This window comes from Ahaetulla prasina, chromosome 1 (genome assembly GCF_028640845.1).
Source record: "Ahaetulla prasina isolate Xishuangbanna chromosome 1, ASM2864084v1, whole genome shotgun sequence".
Lineage (NCBI taxonomy): Eukaryota > Metazoa > Chordata > Lepidosauria > Squamata > Colubridae > Ahaetulla > Ahaetulla prasina.
The window spans coordinates 210,326,651-210,350,839 of NC_080539.1; the positions used below are offsets into that span (position 1 = coordinate 210,326,651).

Here is a 24,189-nt window from a genome sequence, read left to right on the forward strand (position 1 = left end):
CATTAATAAATGTGTCTCTTTCTTTTCAGGCCCTGTTTGTATTTATGGCACTATCTTTTGCTCGTGATGAAATTATTTGGCTGCTTCGACATGCCGATAACATGCCTAAGAAAAGCACGGATGATTTCATAGATAAGTAAGGCAATAGATGAAATAATTGTGTGGGGTCATATTTCTTGCAGCTTATGATATGTTTGTTTGTTTTATTATGTTTGTTTTTTGATACTAAAATGAAATTCTATCAAAACATGGTTGTGCATGTTGATTGAAAGTTGTATATTTATTTATTTATTTATTTATTATATTTGTATACCGCCCATCTCCCGAAAGACTCAGGGCGGTTCACAGCCAAAAAACAACAGAAAACATATAATACATATAAACAGCTAAAAGAATAGACAGTTAAATTCAATTGATGCCCTAAAACTTTTAAATACAAATTTAAAACCTCAATTAAACCCCTTTTTTAAAAATCCCAATTTAAAAACTATGTTCAAGCTAGTCCTGCTCTTCGAAACAGCAACGTCTTCAGCTCGCGGCGGAAGGACCTGAGATCGGGGAGTTGACGAAGCCCCAGAGGGAGCTCGTTCCAGAGGTAGGGGCCCCAGAGAAGCCCCCCCCCCTAGAGGTCGCCAGCCGACATTGTTTAGCTGACGGTATCCGGAGGAGGCCCTCTCTGTGAGAGCGCACTGGTCGGTGAGAGGTTAATGGTGGCAGTAGGCGGTCCCGTAAATATCCCAGCCCTAGGCCATGGAGCGCTTTAAAGGTGATAACAAGTACCTTGAAGTGAACCCGGAAGACCACCGGGAGCCAGTGCAGACTACGCAGGAGGGGTGTTACACGGGAGCCACAAGGTGCTCCTTCTATCACCCGCGCAGCCGCATTCTGGACCAGTTGGAGTCTCTGGGTACCCTTCAAGGGGAGCCCCATGTAGAGAGCATTACAGTAGTCCAGGCGGGATGTAACAAGGGCATGAGCGACCGTGCATAAGGAAGCCCGATCCAGAAAGGGGCGTAACTGGCGTATCAGGCGAACCTGATGAAAAGCTCCCCTGGTGACAGCTATCATATGATCTTCTAAAGACAGCCGTGCATCCAGGAGGACGCCCAGATTACGAGCCCTTTCCGTGGGGGCCAATAGTTCACCCCCAATGGTCAGTGATGGAATTAGCTGACTGTACCGGGCCGGCATCCACAGCCACTCGGTCTTGGTGGGATTTAGTCTGAGTCTGTTCCTCCCCATCCAAACCCGTCGGCCCCAGGCACTGGGACATCACTTCAACAGCCTCGTTGGGGTGGTTAGGGGTGGAAATATAGAGCTGGGTATCATCAGCGTATAGATGACAACTCACCCCAAAACCACGGATGATATCAAGGTTTATAAAGCAGGGTTTATATGACATGGTGTTTTGAATATGTGCCATACTAGTATTACATCGAGAACTGCATTACTGCACTGTACAAAAGCTTGATTACAATGCAAATGTTTCTTTAATTTAAAATGCTAACTACTAGAATGGTTAGAAAGTTGAAAAATAAAGAGATAACATGCAAATTGAAAATGACATTGTATTAATTAAGTGAAACTGGACAGGGGCTTTAATTTGTTTCCCCCAAAACATTAATTTGTCTGTAGAAAGTGAACAGACATGAAAGTAATGGGGCTCTAACAGAAAAGATCATATTAATAAAGGTATTTAATAGGATTTTTTTTCCTGTTGTTTTCTCTGCTATCACCACGTAGATCAGGGGTCTCCAACCTTGGCAACTTTAAGACTTGTGGACTTCAACTCCCAGAATTTCTCAGCCAGCTTAGCTGGCTGAGGAATTCTGGGAGCTGAAGTCCACAAGTCTTAAAAGTTGCCAAGGTTGGAGACCCCGACGTAGATAACTAAATTGGAATCTGAAACATGTTCCCATCAGCAGATCTTTACTGTATTATCGCAGTGATGGTGAAACGGCTGCTGACAAGTCTTTGAGAATAATGTATTAATAATGTTAATTAATTTAATGTCTTAAAAATAATAAAGATGAGATCTAAATAAGATTAATAAATAATATAAATATAAATTATGTGCATAATGTACTAGTCAGTGTGGAGAATGTTCCAATATCTCTCAACCTAAAAGCTCTCAAAAATGTTCTCAATATCCTAAAGAGATTTAAAATATTTATGCTAATTAACTCACATACATGGATCATTGTGTTGTAAACCAATCTTTAAACTACAGTAGATCTCAAAACCAGTTTGTTCTGTTATGATATTTGATGAGTCAGCAACAAACAAAAACTTCACTGAGTCCCTTGGGAGATAGGGCGGTATATAAATATGATTAAATAAATAAATAAATAAATAACACATTATACATAAAGTTAATGTATGTGTGCACACAAATAAGCCCATCCATGGATAAGACAATCATTGAATTCTTAACCAAAATACTGTGGAAATTGTCCTTTAGGCTAGGCTGATAGGACCTTATGGACCTATCCACTGATGGCATATCCAGTAGAATTGCTTCTCTTGAAAGTATGGGAAAAGTCTCCTTGTATGGGAATATTCCCTGCAATGCTCTTGGATGTATGCCATTGTTTTTAATCGATTGCCAGTAGTTCAGTAAATGCCTTATTTACCATAGAGGTTTTGTTTTAGACATCCATCTCAGTTGGCCTGCTAAAGTAGGAACATTTTAACCCTTCCCCTCTGTCTTTCCTTTAGAGCAGAAGTGGGCAACCTCTTAGCTGTCAAGAGCAGCATTTTCAGAAACTGAATGGTTCCAAGTGGGTAGAACAACATCACAAATCCAAACGGGTAGAACCACAGCATACATTTGTTTGTGGGTGGGGGCCTTTACTTTTTGAGGTTTATTACACAGTTTTCACATGTTTTATATCTGAAACTGGCAGGAAATAAATCCTTGACAGGGTTTCCAAAGGCCACAGGAAAAGGGCCTACATTTCAAGAGACCATAGCATCACTGGTGGCCCTCCCTCTCCTTAGCTCCCTTACATCTTTCTTCCCATTCAGCTAGAAGATAAGTGATGATGCTAGATGATTCATCCCTTCCATTTGTCCGCTCCCCATTTCTTTCGAACATACTTTTTAATATTTTTAGGCTTAGCTGGGACAAACGTACAGCTTTTTCAGTAATAAAGCGTTGCTGTTTTTTGCGCTGTGAGGCGCAAAAAATCAAGACCGTTTATAAGATGGCAGCATAAATGAACTAGTGAAATGTATACTCAAGAACCTAGTCAACTAACAGTCAACACTAAATTGGTGCTAAGGATCAACAGAATTCAAGGAGGGCTGGACAACACAAGGGTTCTAAATTGATGATGCATTTAACTCCGCCATCCCATCTCTGCCTGTTCTTCTCCTACATTTTATGTGAAAAGAGACTTTCATGTAATCTTTTCATGAGATACCCTGTTTAATTCTCTTCTCTTTACAATTCATTTACAATTCATCAGTGAAAACAATATTAAGTTAATAGCGAAAAGGCAAAGTCATCCGAGCTTGTTGGTCTTTTCCCACCCACTCAGTTTTACTGTTTTTCCCACTTGTCAACCACCTGCTTTATTCTGTTCCTTCAGGCACATAGCAGAACTGATTTTCTACATGGAAGAGCTTAGAGCACACGTACGAAAATATGGCCCAGTGATGCAAAGATATTATGTTCAATATCTATCAGGTTTTGATGCAGTTGTTTTAAATGAACTTGTACAGGTGAGTGGTGAAGATTTTGCCATGAAATCTGATAAAATTTACAAGAGTTGGATTGAATACTGCTGTGTTTATTTTTTTGAAATTTCAAGTCAGTGCAAGAGCTTATGTTTCCTATTAGTCACCATAAAAAGATACACTAATGACAAAAACATTTTTAAGGTCTCCGTACTTTGTCTGGAAGGACAAAATTTCTTACAATAAATCACCTTTTTCCAATGTCCACTAGATGGGGCTCAATGTTTGTCCTTCACCAAAGATTCATTAAGATGTTCAGAAGGGAAAATAGTTACCAGTGTGTTTATATTTTAAAACCATATATGCATATAATAAAGTTGAAGGTTCTTGTAATAAGGAAAAGGCATGTGAGGACATCACAGTAGAAGTGAAAACAGTAAAAGTAAACAACTAGTGCCTTCCTCCCCTTTTTTATTAGAGTAATTTAGTAAGCTTTAATTATTATTTTTTATTTGATTTATGATCTTAGCTGAGTTGTCAAGATGGGTAATAGAAATTGAACAACAAACTATAGACAAAAAGTTAAAAATGTGTTGAAAAAGAACATTTGTGTTAATTAAGAAAAATCTGAGGAAAAAAATCCATCGTGACTGCGCATCTAAACAGGAAATACGTTCCATGGATCTAAAGAAGCCTCCAACCCTTTAAGAGTACAACCCGTTAAGAGTCCTATAAGTGAACCTTGGCCACCAGTGGCATTTTTAGAAGGTCTTTTTTCCATGTTTGATTAGCTTCCAAAAAAAAAGAGAGAGGCCTGCAGATAATCAGGTTGTAATTATACAATAGAGATAGATAGGTATTTATAAAAACCAGTCATTTATCTGGCACTTTGAGACTCACAAGGAAGTTCTGTTCCATGAATTAAATTTCCATGCATTTCAGCTCTAGCTAGCATGGTTAAGACAAGTTGTCTAATACATTTGATAATAACTATTAGGTTGGCTATCCCTGGATCGCAGCATTTGACTTTTAAAAGTTCTCAACTATCTTTAATTAAAACCTCTAGTTTTCCTGCTTTCATCAATAATCTCTTTATATTATATAGATAATGGGTTGGGGAGTGTTAAAAATATAGTTCATTTTTGTTCGTAATTAAATTATTTTAGCCAGATAACCATGAAAGAATATTAAGAACAGTTTTCAGATTAAATACTGCTGGTTGATTTTATTTTTTTAATACTGTCTATAAAATTATGTACTCTCCTTCTTATTACTCACTGTAACCCTTATACATAGATTGCATGCATCAGACTTTATATACTGTCAATACCACTTAAAATTTATCTACATATATAGCTGGCAAGGGATGCCAATAATGGGGAAGAAAAACTTCCTAATAAGTGTGTGTTTGTGTGTGTATTGGCACTTTAGATTCAGTGCTTGGATTTTGTGAGAAGGTGAACAACAAACTCCTTACATCAGTTTAACACAACAGACAACTAAACAATCCCAGGAAAAGAAATTGTTGCTTTTAAAGAATTGTAGCACTTTTTAAAGGCACATTTACACAGGCTTCAAAGCACTTTTTTATCAATAATATATAAAAGAATGTGTGAGAGAGTGTTTGTGTGTACGTATAAAGAATTCCCTTTTGTGATAACTTGCAGTTAGTGATTGTTTACAGAATTAACCAGTGCTGTAACTTGTTCCCTTTATACATTTGAATATTCAGAATCTTTCAGTGTGCCCGGAAGATGAATCCATCATTATGTCCTCTTTTGTAAACACTATGACCTCCTTGAGTGTGAAACAAGGTAAGTGTGCGTGGTGTGCATGGTGTGGGTGTGAGGGAGAGGGATTTTAAAGGATTTAAAAGGAGTATAGTTTAGGTGAGTTCCGTAATCTTTATTTCTCATTAAAAGCTACTCCCTTACACCATGGAGTGGGAAAAGAATCGAAATCTTATCAGATATCCACATCACGCAAGATCTAAATATATTCAAATGACATTGTGGTGTTTGAACCTTTAGTATATCTTATTTATTTATTATTCATTCAGTGAAAGTGTTCTTGCATGAAAGTGCTGGTTCCTACCTTTTATCATTCTGAACAACATTGTATATACAAATATAGAGAGAGGTATATGTTTCATGCAGCTGTTTTAACCAAATGAATACGTCTCTTTGAACAATTTTGAATAATAAATATCTTCTACATTCTTTTTTTCCTGCATGTGTTTTTGAAAGCAACTGCCCACTGTAACAAAATGAGCTGTCAGTCTTTCATTTTCAAATATAAACTCACTTTGTTCTAGATAACCCTAATAGTCAAAGCTAATGTGGCATATCTTTGCCTTTGCTTGATCTATTCTATTTACTATCAAGTGTTTGTGTGGTATCCAATTGAGGTAAAATTGGCACAGACTTTAACTTCAGAAGATTCCTTACAAAGTATTTTCAGGAACTAAGAACTCTCTATAGAAAACTACAAATATAACTTCTGTCTCCCTGAACATTTTGACCAGCAGTGTTTCAGGACAGTTGTCTGATAAGAATCATCTGGAGTTTCTAAAAGCTTAAGTTGAAACTTAGATTTTTCTCAATTCAAATTTCAGTTAGTTATATAAACTGATGTCCGTTTAGAGAATGTAGAGAGTTTTGCATAGGACTAAAATTAATCAGCAAAATTCTGATATTAAATACAACATTTTAAGAATTGAGGGATTATCTTCATTGTACATTAACAGCGTGTTACAGAGTTGATTTTTCATTTCCTTCTATGATGCAGTTGAAGATGGAGAGGTATTTGACTTCAGAGGAATGAGGCTTGATTGGTTTAGATTACAGGTAAGAATTATCTTCTTATACTTAAATGCAATGTTTTATTTTTTTTTCTCCTCTAGAGTCTAATCATTTTCAGTCAAGCCAATAATTTTTAAGTATTTGATTTCTTATTTTCCAATCTATATTTCCTGAGCATTTTAATGTACTAAATAATAATAAAAGAACTTAAATGATTAAAGCTCCCATCCTGCTCTGCTAGCAGAAAGTATGTTTGTGATACGTTCTCATGCATGGATGGTAAATGGAATAATTTGCATATGACCAGCTGTGTTTGATTATTTGGAACAAAATAATATCCAAATTAGCATTAACAGGCCTAGATCTAGAATTTTTGCAATAGAACTGATAATTCCTAAATAGAGATGTTTTTAGAACTTTATTGTTTCATATAATCATATAATACACATAATGTGAGGATAAAACATACTATCCATTCATATAGTTAGAGAGCAGAATATAAAAGCCTAAGATTGCTTACGTGGGCTCTGCCTCAGATAGAAAGGATAGTTTCTCAAAGATTCTATTGATTTCAGTTGTTAATTTTTAAGTATATGTATTATATATATATAATACAAAACGTTGATCTGATTCAGCCAATTATATCTTGGTTTAAAGGTGAAATATGCCCAGATTTTAATGGATATTTCTACACTTCATTCTGGGTCTTTTATGGTAGGCAAAACAAATCAATGTGTCCATGATTAATTAATCATCTCCCATCTCATAAGCATATGTTTTATATTGAAATAATTCATGCCTTTAAAACAAAAAGTTCTTTGGTTAATCTTTGACATGAATTGATTTGCTGACAAGTAAGTAAATATTATTTTTCTCTACCTCTGTAGTAGTCTTCCTACATTTATTGCTGTTACATGGCATTACATTGATTTGTGCTGGCATAACTTCCCTATATGATTTCATTAATTCTTATTGGATGTGCTGAAAAGAGTTCATGGTAGTCCAATCCTGTGTGGATTTTAAGAGCAATGTTCAAATTAGATTATTATTTTTTAAGGTTGGCTCAAGGATGGAAGGCTCAAAGTTGACTCAGTCTTCCATCCTTCCGAGGTCGGTAAAATGAAGACTCAGATAGTTGGGGGCAATATGCTGACTCTGTAAACCACTTAGAGAGGGCTGTAAAGTCCTATGGAGCGGTATATAAATCTATGTGCTATTGCTATTTTTGGTATTATATTTTCTAGAAGCTCTAAAACACATAGTCATCTTAAACTGGAGAACAAGCCATTTCATAAAATAAACTTTATTAGTCATTTAGACGTGGCCCTTGTTTAAAGAAAAAGAACAGGGTAACACCAGATTATTTGAAGAAATGTAAAATAAAGTGCTACAAATAGAGATCTGTAACAACAGTTGTTCCAGCCAAATCCGTTTAGAGAAGGTTTTGTGGCTTGTTCTTGATTAATTTATTGCGCTTACCCCAAGTGTATCCTTGTAGAAAGATCCCATTGTTAAACCCAAATCAGTTTTTCTTATAAGTTGCTTTTGAGGTAATGCGTGAAGTCTGGTTTTCCTCAGTTGTTCAAAGAACAAGAGTTGGAAGAACATACTAGTCTTTTTATATAACGTTGGATTTTTTTTTTCAAGTACTACAGGAGAATATGCTTAAAAATTTAATTCTGCATTTGGACTTAGGAGGTTTTTGGCTGTAAACAAACTTAGAATTTTTTAACATACAGTTTCAAGTAACATTTATTTAATTTCTAATTGGCACATTACTATTTTGTTCTGATTTGGCTTTCATCCCACTCAAATAGCTTTATAAAAATATTGAAGCAATAAATGCCTTTTTATAAGGAAAATAAGTAGCTTCCATAATTTTGGATTGAGCTCATAAATAAAAGTAACTGGAAAAATAGTCTTCCTAGGTTTTCAAATGACTCTCATCAGTTTACTTATTTGTAAAAATAGATTGTTTACTTGCAAAAAGTTGTTAAAGAACATTTTGAAATTTTCCAAATGGTGATTGATAAAAATGACCTGTCCCAAGTTAATATAACAAAAGCATATTTTGTTTTATTTTTCATTCAGTTTTATTACATAAATACTTCCATATAAATGGTGACAGATTCTCTCAGAGGTCTTAGCCCTAGATCCCTGTTTTGTTTATTTTCTTTGTGTTTTATATTTACAGGCTTATACTAGTGTGTCCAAGGCTTCACTTAGTCTTGCTGATCACAGAGAACTTGGAAAGATGATGAATACAATAATTTTCCACACAAAAATGGTAGACTCTTTGGTTGAAATGTTGGTTGAAACATCAGATCTTTCTATATTTTGGTACGTCATTTAATTTAGTTCTGAACTTTTAATATTTGTCCAACTCTAAAGAAAATATACAAATTATGAAATACTGTAAAATGTCTGCTTTTAACATGATTAAACTGCATTCTTGCTACAAAATTGCACTTTATTCTTGTGTAGGATCCACTTAATTCAATATAATAGTTTTGAATAGATGTTACAGAATGCACGTATATTATGAGCTACTTCAATTCAGAGATTGGAAGGAAACCATTTTAATCTGGACTTTAGTCCTTTGATACTGACAAAAGAGTGGGAAAATACAGCTTTTATTAAATTTTACCAAATTGTATCAATTTTTAACCTACCATATTTTTCAGAGTATAAGACGCTCCATAATATAAGACGCACCATAGTTTTGGGGGAGGAAAATTTAAAAAAAATCTGCCTCTGCTTACCAACATCCATCATTATTCATCTGGCTAGCGTCCTTAGCAAGCAGCCTGGTCAGTTTCAGCACATTAGCCTGATTCAGCATGAGCAGGTGATTGGCGGGTGGATTGCCTCCCGGAATACCCCCAATCAGCTGTTCCCAGAGGTGGACTTTAGCAACAGGTTCGCTGGTTGTGAGCGCACATGCGCCTCGTTGGGGCAGATACACAGCTTCAAAAATCCAGCTGATTGTCGCAGGGCGCTCCAGTGAGTACAGCAGGGGAAGCACGGAACCAGTTAGACAAGGCAGCAGCTGTTCCGGGTTGCCATTTTGGCCTCTGCACCTTGCTTTTTCACCCTCTGAAAGCTCCGTTTGAGAGGCTGCCTTTGCAAAGAGAAGCTCCTTTGCAAATGGCGCTTTTGGAGGCTGCAAAGCAACCTCTCAAACGGAGCTTTTGGAAGCTGTTTGAGAGGCTGCATTTGCAGACCCCAAAAGCTCCGTTTGAGAGGACTCGCGGAGGACGAAGGGTGGGGGCCGGTGGGTGGGTGGGACTACATTTGATGCATAAGACGCACCCAAATTTTCACCCTCTTTTGGGGGGGGGATGCATCTTATATTCCAAAAAATACGGTAGTTGATTAAATTAGCCTCTCTGCCATGCTATTGCTTATATACTTGTTGACAGTAGCATACCTGAGATGGGAAGAAATATATCTTGTGTGGAGGCCATAAGGTGGATGTTACCAAATACAAGGAAGCTAGTGATGGTTGTAGAGTTGGGTCATTGTTGCCAGCCATGCCATTCATTTGTTTGGCAGTTGGTAGTGGAATGCAACAACAAAGGGGGAAAATTGTGCCATCCAATCAGTTTTGATTCCTGGAAACTGCCCTTTGCAGTTTTCTTAGCAGCATTTTTAAAAAGTGGATGTGTTACAGGGCTGAGTGAGAATGACAGGCCTAAGGTCTCCCAGCTGACTTTGTGCCTAAGCCAGGAATAGAACTCAAGTGTCCCCATTTCTAGTGCCTTAACCAATATACCAAACAGGCAATGGGACACAGGTATACCCTTTTTCATTATTTTGCTTTTATGTTTTATAATCAAAATCCACTCAGAAACATTCTTCTGCAGTTGATACTGGGGTGAATTTTTAAAAGATTATTCTGCTCTTTTTTTTTCCTTTCAAGAGGACCATGATGACTTATTTATTTCAGAAACATTTGAACTGGAGATTGATTCTGTTGTCATTTATTATTGCTCTAAATATATTTATTCCTCTAATTTTATTAGAATAATTTGTGAAGCTCTCATGTTGTATCGTGTTTCAGTCTTTAGATGGTTTCAGCTATTGTATACATAGAATATAGGATACGATTTCTGGTATGTTAAATGTATGCACTTAGTAGCATGTTTTACACTGTTTATTGATTTAAAACACTTGTTCCAAGTAAAATGAAAATGAATCATGATTCTGAACAGTTTTTACAGTCGTGCTTTTGAGAAGATGTTTCAGCAGTGCTTGGAATTGCCTTCCCAGTCCAGATACTCAATTGCATTTCCGCTGCTTTGCACTCACTTTATGAGCTGTACCCATGAACTGTGCCCAGAAGAGGTAATACTGTAACTTAAAATATCCCTTGCATAAGTAGAAAGAGAAGATGGGGGATCATACTGTTTTTATGTATATAAAGGCAAGACTATGTTAGAGTGTCTGCTTCATCAGCCACAAGGAATCTGGTTGGACAAAATTTTGTCCGTTGTATTAGAAATTCCTCTATTCTTGATAAATAAAAAACAGAGAAGGCTGGTTATGAATTCACTCATACACACATATAGATAAATACATTAAATTTTAAATCAGTGTTCAAATGTGCCAACTAATTTATTAAAATATTTACACCTTCCATCTCTATAAGTTTGGACAGCGGAAACTTAAAATACACGGGACATAAGCTAATACATGATACAAAGACCGGTTCAGGTAGAAAATCATGACCAGTCTGACTTAGTCTGCTTGTGGCAATGTTGAAGAAAAGGGGCAAAATTGGTTTAGAGGTAATACGTCAGAAAGTAAGGAATGCATTTGTGTCTCATCCCCAACTCAGCAAGATTTCAGAAGAGACAGATAATTCTTAGCTGATTAGTTTCATTCCTTCTAAGTTATGGATTTTTTAAAATGTGTGGTATAAAATTATTCATATTGATTCAATATGGGGTGGAAAGAAGCTAACTAGGTATAGTAAGAATGCATGTCATCTCTTTAATGTTAATACTTTTGAAGGGAGGTCTAGCCATGTGTACTCAATATATTTGTTTATGTGTTAGATTTATATCCTGGTGCTCAGTGTATATAACCAAATACTTTAATATAGTGACTAAACTATAAAGAATAACACCTTTTTGCTTTGGTGTTAGTTCAAATCAATTTTAAAAGCTGTTTTCAATGAGTGTTAATGATCTCCTAATTTTAAAAGAGTAGAAATAAATTGAGAATTGATTTATCTATCTTGACAGAGACACCACATTGGTGATCGCAGTCTCTCCTTGTGTAACATGTTTTTGGATGAAATGGCTAAACAGGCCCGGAATCTTATCACAGATATTTGTACAGAGCAATGTACCCTAAGTGACCAGGTGAGAATTAAATCTCGTTATTTTGCACTGTTACTAAATGAAACTCGGTACTATGCAATAATTGCACGTTCTTTTTTTATCCTTGCCTTGTAACCCTTGTCTTCCATAGTTTACCTTGTCCCCCACTCACATTGAAAAACCCTTTGGGCACAAACCTGTTTTTTTCCCTCCATTCTATGTGAAATGTCACCTACATAAAATGAAAAATATATAAAGTAAGAAAAAAAAACTTGAATATTTGTGAGATCATTTATCACCAATTAACTGCCCATCCTACAAGATCTGAAAGGGTTGGCATGCTTCAGGTCCCGTTCATTAAACAGAACTATCTCCCTCCGGGATCCATGGGGTGCATATTCTCTGTTAAAGCACCTACCCTATGGAACAACAGACATCCCCAATACTAAATTGGCCCTACCCCTGGCAACCTTTAAGAGGACCCTGAAGCCTTAGTTCTGATGTGAGCCAGGATGATAAACCTGCTGGAATAATAAAGGGTGCGTGCCTAGTCCTCAGTTTAATGTGTTTTACTATATGATATTTGAGTTTATCATGTTCCATATTGTAACATTTTAACCTTTGTTAGCTGCTTAAAGTCAACATGGCTATGGTGGAGGAGACATAAAATTGAATGGATAGATGGGCAGGCAATCCTAGCAATTTAGATACTATTAAATAACATAATATTTAAATTCCGAATAAAGTCTTTTCATAATAATCCAGTCCTTATTTCCATCAGAAACCAGCATAGCCTTTCATAATTGGAATAGATAGAAATTAGAATAAATTCATTTTTCAATCCTAAATGTTGTCATTACTACATTGCAAGCGGGTAAAATCCTGGAAATGGACAGTCTTACTCAAATCTTCAAAGGCAAAATGGTAGTGAAGGTACGAAGTGCAGTATTCGAAATGAAATTAGCAATGGGTTTTGGTTTTTTTTTGTAAATTGTAACCTGTTTTTGAATTTTTTTCCTCTCCTTTTTTAAGTTACTGCCAAAACATTGTGCCAAAACTATTAGCCAAGCAGTGAACAAAAAGTCAAAGAAACAGACGGGTAAGAAAGGAGAACCAGAAAGAGAAAAACCAGGAGTAGAAAGCATGAGAAAAAATAGGCTGGTAGTGACCAAGTGAGTAATTTTGAGATTGTTTATATTTAAGTAGATATTTGTCTTAACTTTTCTTCTGTCTTTGATATACATACATAAACATTGTGCTGTTCCCTTTCAGGCTAAGTAGTGCTGTGCAAAAGGCAAAAAAAGGAGGGAGGAATAGTTAAAAGAAACTACTTAAAAGCACAAGATAAGAAGAAGGAGAGGAAATATAGCTAAATACATTTTGCAATTGTACCATTCACTATACCTCCCCATAGCTTTCTATCCTTGAAGCCATCCTTGTTTCTTCCACATCACACATGATTTCATTCCCTATTCTCTCCTTCCTTTTTGAGAATATAATCAACTCCATCAACCTCACCTTTCCTAAAGGAGTGGTAAGATTAGCCTATCCACCTTCTCTTGAATCAGACACTGTCTTTTTATATATGACCAAACCATCACAGCATTGCTTTTTTTTTTTACACTGATCATGTACATTTCTATTCAGTCTATAATCATTTATCACTCACCTTGGTGTTTAATAACTTAATTTGATAATTTAATTTTCAGGCCCATGCTTTAATTTACAACTTACCTACCGTTCTCTGCATCATTCAGGACTCTTGTGTTTTACAAAAGCATGTGGACATTCTTGATGCCAACCAACATAATCTATAACATCATCATAAACACTTTCACAAATATATTAAAAATCCAGGGAACATTTCACATCTTTGTCTTTCTCCCCGTTTTGTGTTGAATCATTTGCTAAACATTCCACTCTCTTGCATGTTCTTCTGTCATAATACTAGTGTTACTACATTATTTAGCCGATTTTCAATTGCATATTTGCAGAAAATATTCCAGAATTCAGTTCTATTCACTTTATCAAATGTTTTCTCTGAATCAACAAAGGAAACGTTTCTCATATTTTACCTCAATTGCTGGTACAGAGCACTAATTGGTCTGCATGCTTCCTACCCAGTTAAGCTTGACAATATGTTCCAAATTTAGTTTGTCACTTCTTGGACTTTATCAATAAGAATCCTGCTAAAAATCTACCTTGGCATACAGCAGTGGCCTCCAACTTTTCCGATTCAGCAGACTCGCGCCAGCAGGAAGAGGGGGTGGTTTTGTGTGCATACCTGCGTGCCACTTTCAAAAATGCAGCTTCACATATGTTAGCGCACACCAGTGATGGGTTTCAAAAAATTTTACTACCGGTTCTGTGAGTGTGGCTTGGTGGGTGTGGCATGGCATGGCTTGGTGGATGTGGCAGGGGAAGGATACTGTAAAATTTCCATTCCCTCCCCACTCCAGGAGAAGGTTACTGAAAAATCCCCATTTCCTCCCGATCAGCTGGGACTTGGGAGGCAGAGAATAGATGGGGGTGAGGCCAGTCAGAATTTTTACTACCGGTTCTCCGAACTACTCAAAATTTCCGCTACCGGTTCTACAGAACTGGTCAGAAGCTGCTGAAACCCACCTCTGGCGCACATGCATCCACCACTTCCACTTCCTGGTTCCTAATGGGCCTAATGGATTGGAGGTCCCTGGCAAAGAGTACAGATCAAGGAAATAGTAATAGCATTCTACAATCTGTGTAGGTATCAGTGTGCTTCATGTCCTCATATCCTGATGAGACAGAAGCAACAATATGTTGTTCTGCCAAGTCTTCTATTTCAGTATTAAATTTTACCATGGATGCAGTAGCGACTTCTACTTTCATCAGACGATGGCTGAGAAAGGACAAGATCAGCCCATGTGGTTGATCTCCCTCCACCTCTTTTGAGAAGAACAATCATAACACTCATAACTTCTTAACTCCACTGATATTGGAGGGCAAATTGGAGTACAGAACATTTGCCAAGGATACTCAAATTTGCTTGTGGTGAATTCACGTATGTTGGGAGGGCTACTCTAACCAATACTGGATCTGCACAATAAACACCTGCTTCTGTATTTTAACCTTCTCCTTTCCATTCAACACAAGATAGAACAAAAGAATTGTATCTCTTTTTATCCCTGTGCTACTCGTCTTAATATACTTCCCCCCCCCCACCTTCCATTCAGTTAAGTCCTATTCTTTGACACTGCCTTGCAAAGTCCCTACAGTTTTCTTGGCAAGCTTTTTTAGAAGTACTTTGCCATTGCCTCTTTCCTAAGCCTGAAAGAAAACGACTGGTTAAAGATCACTTAGCTGGTTCTGTGCCTAAGGCAAGACTAAAGCTCATAATTTCCCTGTTTCTAGTCTGATGTCTTAACCACTCTCAAGGAATTATATAATTGCATTCAAATAGCATATATTAAATTGGGATTGATGTAGATTTATGCAGTTTTATCTTTTCTTATGTGACTTGTATATTCTTTGTTTTTCACCTACTCAAGCCTGGACAAATTGCACACAGCACTTTCTGAACTCTGCTTTTCTATCAATTACGTTCCAAACATGATCGTATGGGAACACACCTTTACCCCAAGGGAGTATTTAACATCTCACTTGGAAATTCGTTTTACCAAGTAAGTCCGATTAACAGTTTTAAATCTTTGCCGTTGGCTGTCATGATCAATACTTCTTTGGAATCTTCCACGTGTACATTCCATTAGGTCAGGGGTGTCAAACTCGCGTCCTGTGGGCTGGATGCATCACGCAATGCCCACGCCCACCCCCATTTTAGCAAAGGGGGGGGGAGTCATGATACGTCACATGACAACAACATGATGCCACCAGTTTAACACCCCTGCATTAGGTACTGATCAACTTTATAGTTGCGCAACTGCTTATTTTCAGTCATGCAACTATATTGTGCTTTGCCTTTTGTAACTTTATAGAGATTATAGTATTATCAAGGTTATAATCATAGCAATCAGATATTTATGACAAATACCTTAAATTTAGATAGTAGGATATGCCTGTTCTTAATATCAAAACAAGTAGAATCATTGAAACTTAGAAAGATCGAGAGTCTGTTGCTTTTGATTAATCCCACCAGTTGAGTTAGGTCTGGTAGATCAAATCATACTTCAACATCTCTGTATGGAAGCTTCTAGCCTGTTAAACATTTTAATGCCAATCATGGGCATTAAAAATGCCAATCAGTGTCATTAAAAACCCCAAGAGGTTTGGTTGTTTTCTTGTCGTCGTTTCATTACCCAAACTAGGTAACATCATCAGTGCTAGTAAGGAGTATGGTTTGCTCTCACTTCGTATTCTATAAACTTATAAATATAAGCTGATAGCAAAGCCAGCTTCTTACTAGAACTGATGATGTTGCTAGTTTGGATAATGAAACGTCTGCAAGAAAACAATCAAGCTCAGAGAACACCAAGAACCCCTCATTTCAACCCTGAGCTTAGTACCAATCCTTTATTGGTATTGGAAAAGCAGGCAAACATCAGATTGTTCAGATGATACGAATAACTGTGTTATAGTAGTTTAAAGCCAGGTTTTGATTTTTTGAAATTTCTTCATTTAGATTATCTGCATGACATTAATGCGCTAATAACTTCTTTCATTTTTACAAAGGTCAATTGTTGGGATGACAATGTATAATCAGGCAACACAAGAAATTGCAAAACCTTCAGAATTGTTAACAAGTGTCAGAGCTTATATGACAGTGCTCCAGTCAATAGAAAATTATGTACAGATTGACATCACAAGAGTGTTTAATAATGTCCTTCTTCAGCAAACCCAGCATTTAGATAGCCATGGGGAGCCAACCATCACCAGTCTATACACAAATTGGTAAGAATTTGAATGAATGTTCTCCTGTTTTGTACGAGATGGACTTTCAGACTTAAAAAAAGATTGAGAATGAGTGCCCAAGGGAAAGAGAACAGTGTGCCCTGCTTCAATATGCAGCTTGAAACTGAATAGCTCAGATACCTTATTTTTTAAAAACAAAACAAAACAAAACTTCCAAGTTTAAAACTTTTAAACTTTAAAAACATTGCAGTTAATATTTCTTTAAAAACTTGGCTTTTAGTAAGTATCAGTATAACTATATGAACTACATTACCATTGAATAAAAAACTATGTGCTTTGAAATACTGTATTAAAAAGAAACTGTATAGTGAGAAAAAAATGGAAAGGAAAAAGCATACTCCCAAAAGGGAAAAAAAAACCATTAAGTATCCCTCAAAGATAGTGTACCAGGAGGGGAGGAGCTTTTAAAATACCTGTAAAAACTTTACCTACCTGAATTATATCTAGTCCTAAATGAATATTTCTTTAAAAAATGATTTTTAATTTCCACATTAAGATTCAATTTTTAACAGTGAATTAAACCCAGATAGTATCCGGTCTTGCTTCTGATTTGGTTCAAAGCAAATTCAAAGACAGAGATGCCAGATTTTATCAAATCAATATATATCCCAGAGCACCCAAATATTCTTTTAGGAATACGTAATCACCTTTTCTTTCCAAAAATATATTCTAAGAGCTTCATAGATTAAAAGATTCTACATTTTTAGATATAATATAATAAAACATTAATATTTTAGCTCCTTCCAAGAAGAACATAGTTCACTATAGCAATAACTCCTAACCGATATAGAATGACAAGTGTACACTCATAACATCTAAGTAGAAAGGATTAAGTCAATCTTTTAAAATTATTTTCTGAGTGATCCAATAGATTCTAAATTCTTTTATACAGAAAAAGATAATATTTTTACAGAAAAAGATAATATACCTTGAATCCTGACAGCCTTGGTTACTCCAATTATGTGTTCCAAATCTCTTGTATCTTGTCCAAAGTTTTTTTAAAAAGTAATAAATTGTCAGTCTAGCCTCAGTAAAGGTCTTCAATACACTCAAGCTTCAGAGGCTGTACCAGAGATATTAATTAGTATATCAGCTTACTGAAGTGATTTTTTTTAGTTTCCTATTTAGAAAATTGCAAATTGGTTTTAACTGAATATTACATGCTCTGAAGATGGGCATTTAATACATTCGGTTGTTTTATGTGAATCAGCAAGGATAAAAAATCATATGGATCTTGTCAGAATTGATATGGTATAAATTCTACTGTGAAAATAAATTTCCTTTTGTTAAGGTATCTGGAAACTTTGCTACGGCAAGTCAGTAATGGCCATATAGCTTACTTCCCTGCGATGAAGGCATTTGTCAACTTGCCTACCGAAAATGAGCTGACGTTTAATGCAGAAGAATATTCAGACATCTCAGGTAGATTTTCTTTAAATATTTGTTTGAAAATATTGGGAGTTTTTCTGTCAGGCAATTCTGTCAAGTAACACTCTTAAGTATAAATACTACATTGGGAAGTCAAATAGCAAAGCTGTATTGCTGAACCTAGAGAGGAACAAAGAGATTTCATTTCACACAGTGAGGCTTCCCTAAGGTCTTCAAAAATGGCACCTTTGACATGTGATGGATCAGAGGGGGCTAAGGAGTGGGGATGGCTTAAGAAGCAAAAGTTGAGAATAGGCTTGTTTTTATAGTGAGTTTCTATTTATTTATATCCCACCTTTATTATTTTTAAAATAATTCAAGGCAATGAACACATCCAACTCACTTTCCTCCTCCAATTTTCCCCACAACAACAGTAACCTTGTGAGATGGGTTGGGCTGAGAGAGGGGGACTGGTCTTAAGGTCACCTAGTTGGCTTTCATGCCTAAGGAAAGGCTAGAACTCACGATCTCCCAGTTTCTAGCCTGGTGCCCTAACCACTAGATCACACTGGCTAGTTTCACAATCCACTTACCTGCTTTGTTTTTACTCTGCAGCAAATAGGTGGCAAATTATTTTCTCCTGCGGAGGTTTGAGACAGTGTACGTATCTAAGATTACAGAACAGAATAGCAATATATACTGCATGCATTATATTAAGGCATTATATTAAAGCAAATAAATGTGATTTTTCTTCCTTAGAAATGAGAGCCCTATCAGAACTCCTTGGTCCGTATGGTATGAAGTTCTTAAGTGAAAGTCTTATGTGGCATATTTCCTCACAGGTTGCTGAACTCAAGGTAGTTTTCAATAATCTTGCATGGTTATTGTTTTTGTAGTTTTAACAGTCAAATTTGTGTTAAAACAAGGTATCCCTCAGCCTTCCATCCTTTATAAGGTAGGTAAAATGAGGACCCAGATTGTTGGGGGCAATAAGTTGACTTTGTATATAATATACAAATGGATGAAGACTATTGCTTGATATAGTGTAAGCCGCTCTGAGTCTTCGGAGAAGGGCGGGATATAAATGCAAATTTAAAAAAGATGATTTTAATTAGTACCATCTTTTGTCCTTATTCATCAGGATTTTGCCCTGTATTTTCATCTGAATGGCAAACTCGTTTCACTTTAGGAAAAAATTTTGTAGTTTCTTAAAGCACACAAACTTGTTGGTTTAACCATCAGTTATACTCAAACAACATATTTCCGTAGATCATATATGCCTGGGATTGGCTGGACAGCTCTTTTACATCTGATTACATATAACTTTGCATTTTGTGGCCTACTTACCTATTTAAACAATTTGTATAACCTCCTATGTCATGGTGATGACTCCGGGCACACAGCAAATAATAAAGTCAACACAGCATAATGCAACAAATAAAAACTTAAACTTATAAATAATATGTAATGATTAGACCTAAAAATTGAATATTAATCGATAGAGACCAAACCACAAATCCACCAACAGAACTGGTTTAACCTCCTGGCTCAGTGACTAGGAGAACATCCTGGCCTTTATAAAAATCTAGAAAGGTCAGGGGGCCTGCTGATCTGAGGTGATCCTGTTCCACAGGGCAGAGAAGGCATGACTTTGAAACCCTACAAAAATCATATTTCTTTATGGACAGGACCTGGTGCCAGTACTATTTGTTGTGATGGGGTGAATACAAAAGACTGCAAGTATCCTGAACTCATTTAGGGTTTTATAGTGATTTACCAGCACATTGCTTTATATCCAGAAACCCACTGCAACAATGCAGCATAAAACAAAAGTGTCATGGGTATAACATAATGTGCCCCAAATTGTCTGCATCACTTCTTTCTGGGCCAGCTCTGCATTAACGAATGCCCCCTTGATACTTTGAAGCACAACTTCTTGCCTTGGCTGCTTGATGGAAGTTGAAATCCGAAATGTGACTGGTTTAAAGTTGTCTATCCCTAATTTAAGGAAATCCAGTAAAGATTCAGGAAACTTCATCCTTGAGATGTAGTATCGTGCAGAGTGATATGGTATGTAGCCTTAGAGCTATAGCTTTAATTCTTTGAATGCAAATTACCTATATCTTATAAATTAGTCTAAAAAATTTACTGTGAAAATCTTGCCAAAATAGAAGAAGGAATGATAGAAGGCAATGTTTTGAAGCTCTAGCCAGACCAAACTCAGAAAATGTAAGTTATTTTTTCATGAGGAAAACCTGTAAAAGTGATGTTGATGTGGACCAATGATGGACTGTATTGGATATTGTGTTCTGCTGTATTTATGCTTTCAATTTTCTTTGCATATTATGCAGAAAATGTTCTTTATAATTTGCTTTATTTTGCTTTGCTCTATTCTGCTCTGCTGTGCTTTTTGCTCTGCTCTGCTCTACTTTCTCTTTAGGCCATCTTAGTCCAGATTGAGGAATGCAATCCAGTTATTCCAAACCAGCTTTGGCCAATTTTGTGAGATGATTAGAACAATAAATGCTTTATGAAGCAGACAGAGCTTTTATTATTACACTCGAAGCTTTCTGTTTGCTGTGTATTTAGGCTAAAATAGTGTAATGACATAGTTCTTCTGGTCAGATAGTAGGAAGATCTGGATTTCATGAGCTGTTTCCTGCTTGCCTCACTGAAATGTTCTAAAGCATGCACTTATTACTATACTCAGATCTGTGCCTGACCTGAGATCTTGCTTCGTCTTAGAAACTTGTGGTTGAGAATGTTGAAGTACTAACACAAATGAGGACCAGTTTTGATAAACCAGATCAGATGGCAGCTCTCTTCAAAAGATTGTCATGTAAGTATGCTAATCAATAAAAGATGTACATATTCATATTTGTTAATGTAATGGATAATAAAAGTTCCTCAGTGACAAAAATAAATAAATAGCTAGAATAGACCAACACTTTCAAATAAAGACTAAAATTAACAAATTACACTCATTAGAAATAACAGGACTTTCATTAACGAATTGCATGAATTTATCAACAGTCAACAACCTATTTAATTCATTAACTGAATGAAACTTACAAATAAAACTGTATAAAGACAAATATTTTAAAAGCTTGTAGGAATTTTAAGAGGACATCAAAGTGGATTCTAAACAAGCTTCTAGAAAAAGAGCATCCATTTTTTTTCATTCTTTCCCTTTCATTCAGTCTTAGATCTGATTTCCATTTCACAGACTTAACTTAATCTTCCTAGTTTCTTACCTTTCATTCAAAATTCAGAACCAGTAACTGGTGGGGGCTAGGTTTGAGAAAGCTGCAGTATGAGCTGAAGTAATTAGGCCATTGTCTTGCCTTATATGAGATTACTTTTATTTTCTGCAACCCAGAGTTTTAAACAGGATGTGGAAGCTACTCCACTGTTTGTGCTCTACCCTTGATCATTTTAGCTAATTAAATCCAGCTGGAGATGTATTTATTAATCGATTCGTTCATCAGTTTCTATAGCCACCAACTCAACCAGGTGACTCTGGCCAGCTTATATTCTAAAATTGTACAGTTAAAATAATTTTAAAAAATTAAAATCACAAAAACATCCACAAAATCAGTAAAATACAGGCAGCCGCCGTGATGATCAATCAACTAATGGTAAAGCCAAGTAACAATGCCCTTAACACATTCAGAGCCCCAGACCCAGGTATATACCCAAGTTCTTAAAGCTTTGCAAAAAGCCAATTGGATTGGAGAAAGTGGAAATGGTTATCTGGAGATCCTGCAGACTTTTCTTCTTTCCAGAAAAAGTTATTCTCTTGGTTCTGACAGAGGAAGTGGCATACCGCCTTCTCAAATTTCCTCACCTTGGGTTTTGGATTACTACTGTTTAGTAGCAATTATTTTCCTCTTGGATGACATGGTAGGGTGGAGGATGGCCTTCTACTTTGATATGCTTAAGTGAAAAAATATTTTCTATGGTAAATTTGTATCAGGCCTGGTTTCAGTTCTGAAACTGCTTTGGTGGATGATCCTTATTAGAAGAGAATGCAGCCCTGTTGACTTTCTAGAAGTCTTGTTTTTTTTAAAAAAAATCCATTTATTACATTAATTTCCTAGAACTACTTGCTATGTAGGATTTGGTGTCACTCTGATAATGATGAAACTGTACTGTTGAGTATGGTTTGTTTGATCTAGTTATGAGGCATTGCAGGGATCTACGTTGTCCCCTGTGTTCTGTAACATCCATGTGAAAGGCTGGATGAAATCGTGAAGATTTGAAGCCAGGGACAATCAATATGCCGGTGATGTGTAGGGCCTCACCAATGTGTAGAGACAATATTAACTTACGAGCACTGGTTAACAAGATAGACATGCTTCTGGAAGCAGGTATAGTGAACAGAAGGTATTTATAGAAATAGTATTGTTCCCCCAAAGACCAAGTGCCTGCATTGGCTATCAGCTCAAAATAGTTTTTTAGCCATCATCGTTTCCTTATGAGGATATGAATACCATAAATAATCTTGCATTTGTGCTGTAGACGACCTTTGAAAACAATTTGGAGGCTTCACCTGTGAGAAATGGTACTTCTTGGTTACTGAAAGACATGTAAAGGCAGAGTTAAACTTCACTCTGAAGTATATACGTCAGTTATACTTCACATCTTTTCTCCGAAATTCACCTATTCCTTTTTCACTTTCACACTTGCTAAAGGTAGTAATGTTAAGTAAGGCTCAAATGACCTTAAGCATAAATCGAGGTTGGATCAATCCAGTGCTTGAGAAATTTAGAGGGAATCTTGGTCACAGGCAGTTTACAAGCAGCCTTTGGGAACTGTACCCATACCTCTGTATGGGACTGTATCTTGATTGTCCCTTTACTAGTTCATTTCCATTGATAGCTTAAGGCAACAGTCTTCCTCCAGAAATTCTCGTTGTGGTGGGAGATTTTGGGCCGGGAGGGTATGTCCATGAGATTTTAAAATGCAGATATTTTCCTCCTGGTTCATGCTCCACCTCTCACAGCAGGGATCCTCCAACACCAACACCACTCCCGCCATAGACCAGCACTGGGCTGTTGCATGCCAGCAACAGGGCCACGTAAACAAGTGAAGTCCCATTCACATGATGCAGTCAGCATGCAAAACTACGCCTCCTCCAGTCCATGGAAAAATCTTTCTCCATGGAACCCTGGTGCCCCAAAAATTGGGGGCTGCTGTCCTACAGAACTTAGCACGGACAAAAAAAAATGCTGTTTACGAGCATAACTTAATGAAAATTTGCCATTCTGTTTCACAGTCTTTACATTTTTTTTTCCAGCTGTTGATAGTGTTTTGAAGAGGATGACTATTATAGGTGTTATTTTATCATTCCGATCACTTGCACAAGAAGCGCTTAGGGATGTAAGTACTGTGTTGTGCATTGTAACTCTTCCGTAAAACACGTTCGCTTACCTTAATGTAAATTGAATGAAATGTATTACAAAAGTAAATGTAATTAAGTGCTAATAACTGTAAATGAGGTAAATAAGGTCTTGGTAGCCTTAACATAGCTGCCATGCATAAACTGAGGACAGCAAGGGATAAATATATGCAGAAATCATAAAATGCTGTCAAAAGAGAGAAAAGATATAAGAAATAAATTACTTTTCTGTGTTCCCTTATCCTAGGTTTTATCCTATCACATTCCTTTCCTTGTAAGTTCAATTGAAGACTTTAAGGACCACATTCCAAGAGAGACTGATATGAAGGTAAGGATTTTCTCCTGAGAGTAGTGGATGGTTTAATTCCAATAAAGAAAGAGAGAGAGAGAGAGAGAGAGAGAGAGAGAAAGAAACAATACACACACACACACACATATACATATACATATACATATACATACATATATGTATATAGGTCTTTGGTTATTCGGGTTTTCTCCCGCGTAAAATTGGAAGTGTCTTGGCGACATTTCGACGAAGTCTCATTCGTCATCTTCAGGCTTCAGCTTCGTGCTTCTGGGAGCAAATTTGCTCCCAGAAGCACGAAGCTGAAGCCTGAAGATGACGAATGAGACTTCGTCGAAACGTCGCCAAGACACTTCCAATTTTACGCGGGAGAAAACCCGAATAACCAAAGACCTACAT

At 36.5% G+C, this 24,189-nt stretch overlaps 1 protein-coding gene across 5 annotated transcripts in view; it reads left to right on the top strand.

Moving 5' to 3' along the window:
* Positions 1 to 24,189, top strand: part of NCKAP1 (NCK associated protein 1) — a 71,155-nt gene that overhangs the window by 41,414 nt on the left and 5,552 nt on the right. For 4 of the 5 annotated variants that reach the window (XM_058189259.1, XM_058189281.1, XM_058189249.1 and 1 more), the window contains exons 12-26: positions 30 to 136; positions 3,594 to 3,726; positions 5,414 to 5,495; positions 6,469 to 6,527; positions 8,677 to 8,822; positions 10,697 to 10,829; positions 11,732 to 11,851; positions 12,842 to 12,981; positions 15,337 to 15,468; positions 16,475 to 16,693; positions 18,006 to 18,136; positions 18,842 to 18,939; positions 20,828 to 20,921; positions 23,382 to 23,464; positions 23,731 to 23,811. In XM_058189259.1, the coding sequence (XP_058045242.1) occupies positions 30 to 136; positions 3,594 to 3,726; positions 5,414 to 5,495; positions 6,469 to 6,527; positions 8,677 to 8,822; positions 10,697 to 10,829; positions 11,732 to 11,851; positions 12,842 to 12,981; positions 15,337 to 15,468; positions 16,475 to 16,693; positions 18,006 to 18,136; positions 18,842 to 18,939; positions 20,828 to 20,921; positions 23,382 to 23,464; positions 23,731 to 23,811 (1,758 nt within the window). The remainder of the gene's footprint in view (positions 1 to 29; positions 137 to 3,593; positions 3,727 to 5,413; positions 5,496 to 6,468; positions 6,528 to 8,676; positions 8,823 to 10,696; positions 10,830 to 11,731; positions 11,852 to 12,841; positions 12,982 to 15,336; positions 15,469 to 16,474; positions 16,694 to 18,005; positions 18,137 to 18,841; positions 18,940 to 20,827; positions 20,922 to 23,381; positions 23,465 to 23,730; positions 23,812 to 24,189) is intronic. The other variant, XM_058189268.1, reaches the window with a different exon arrangement.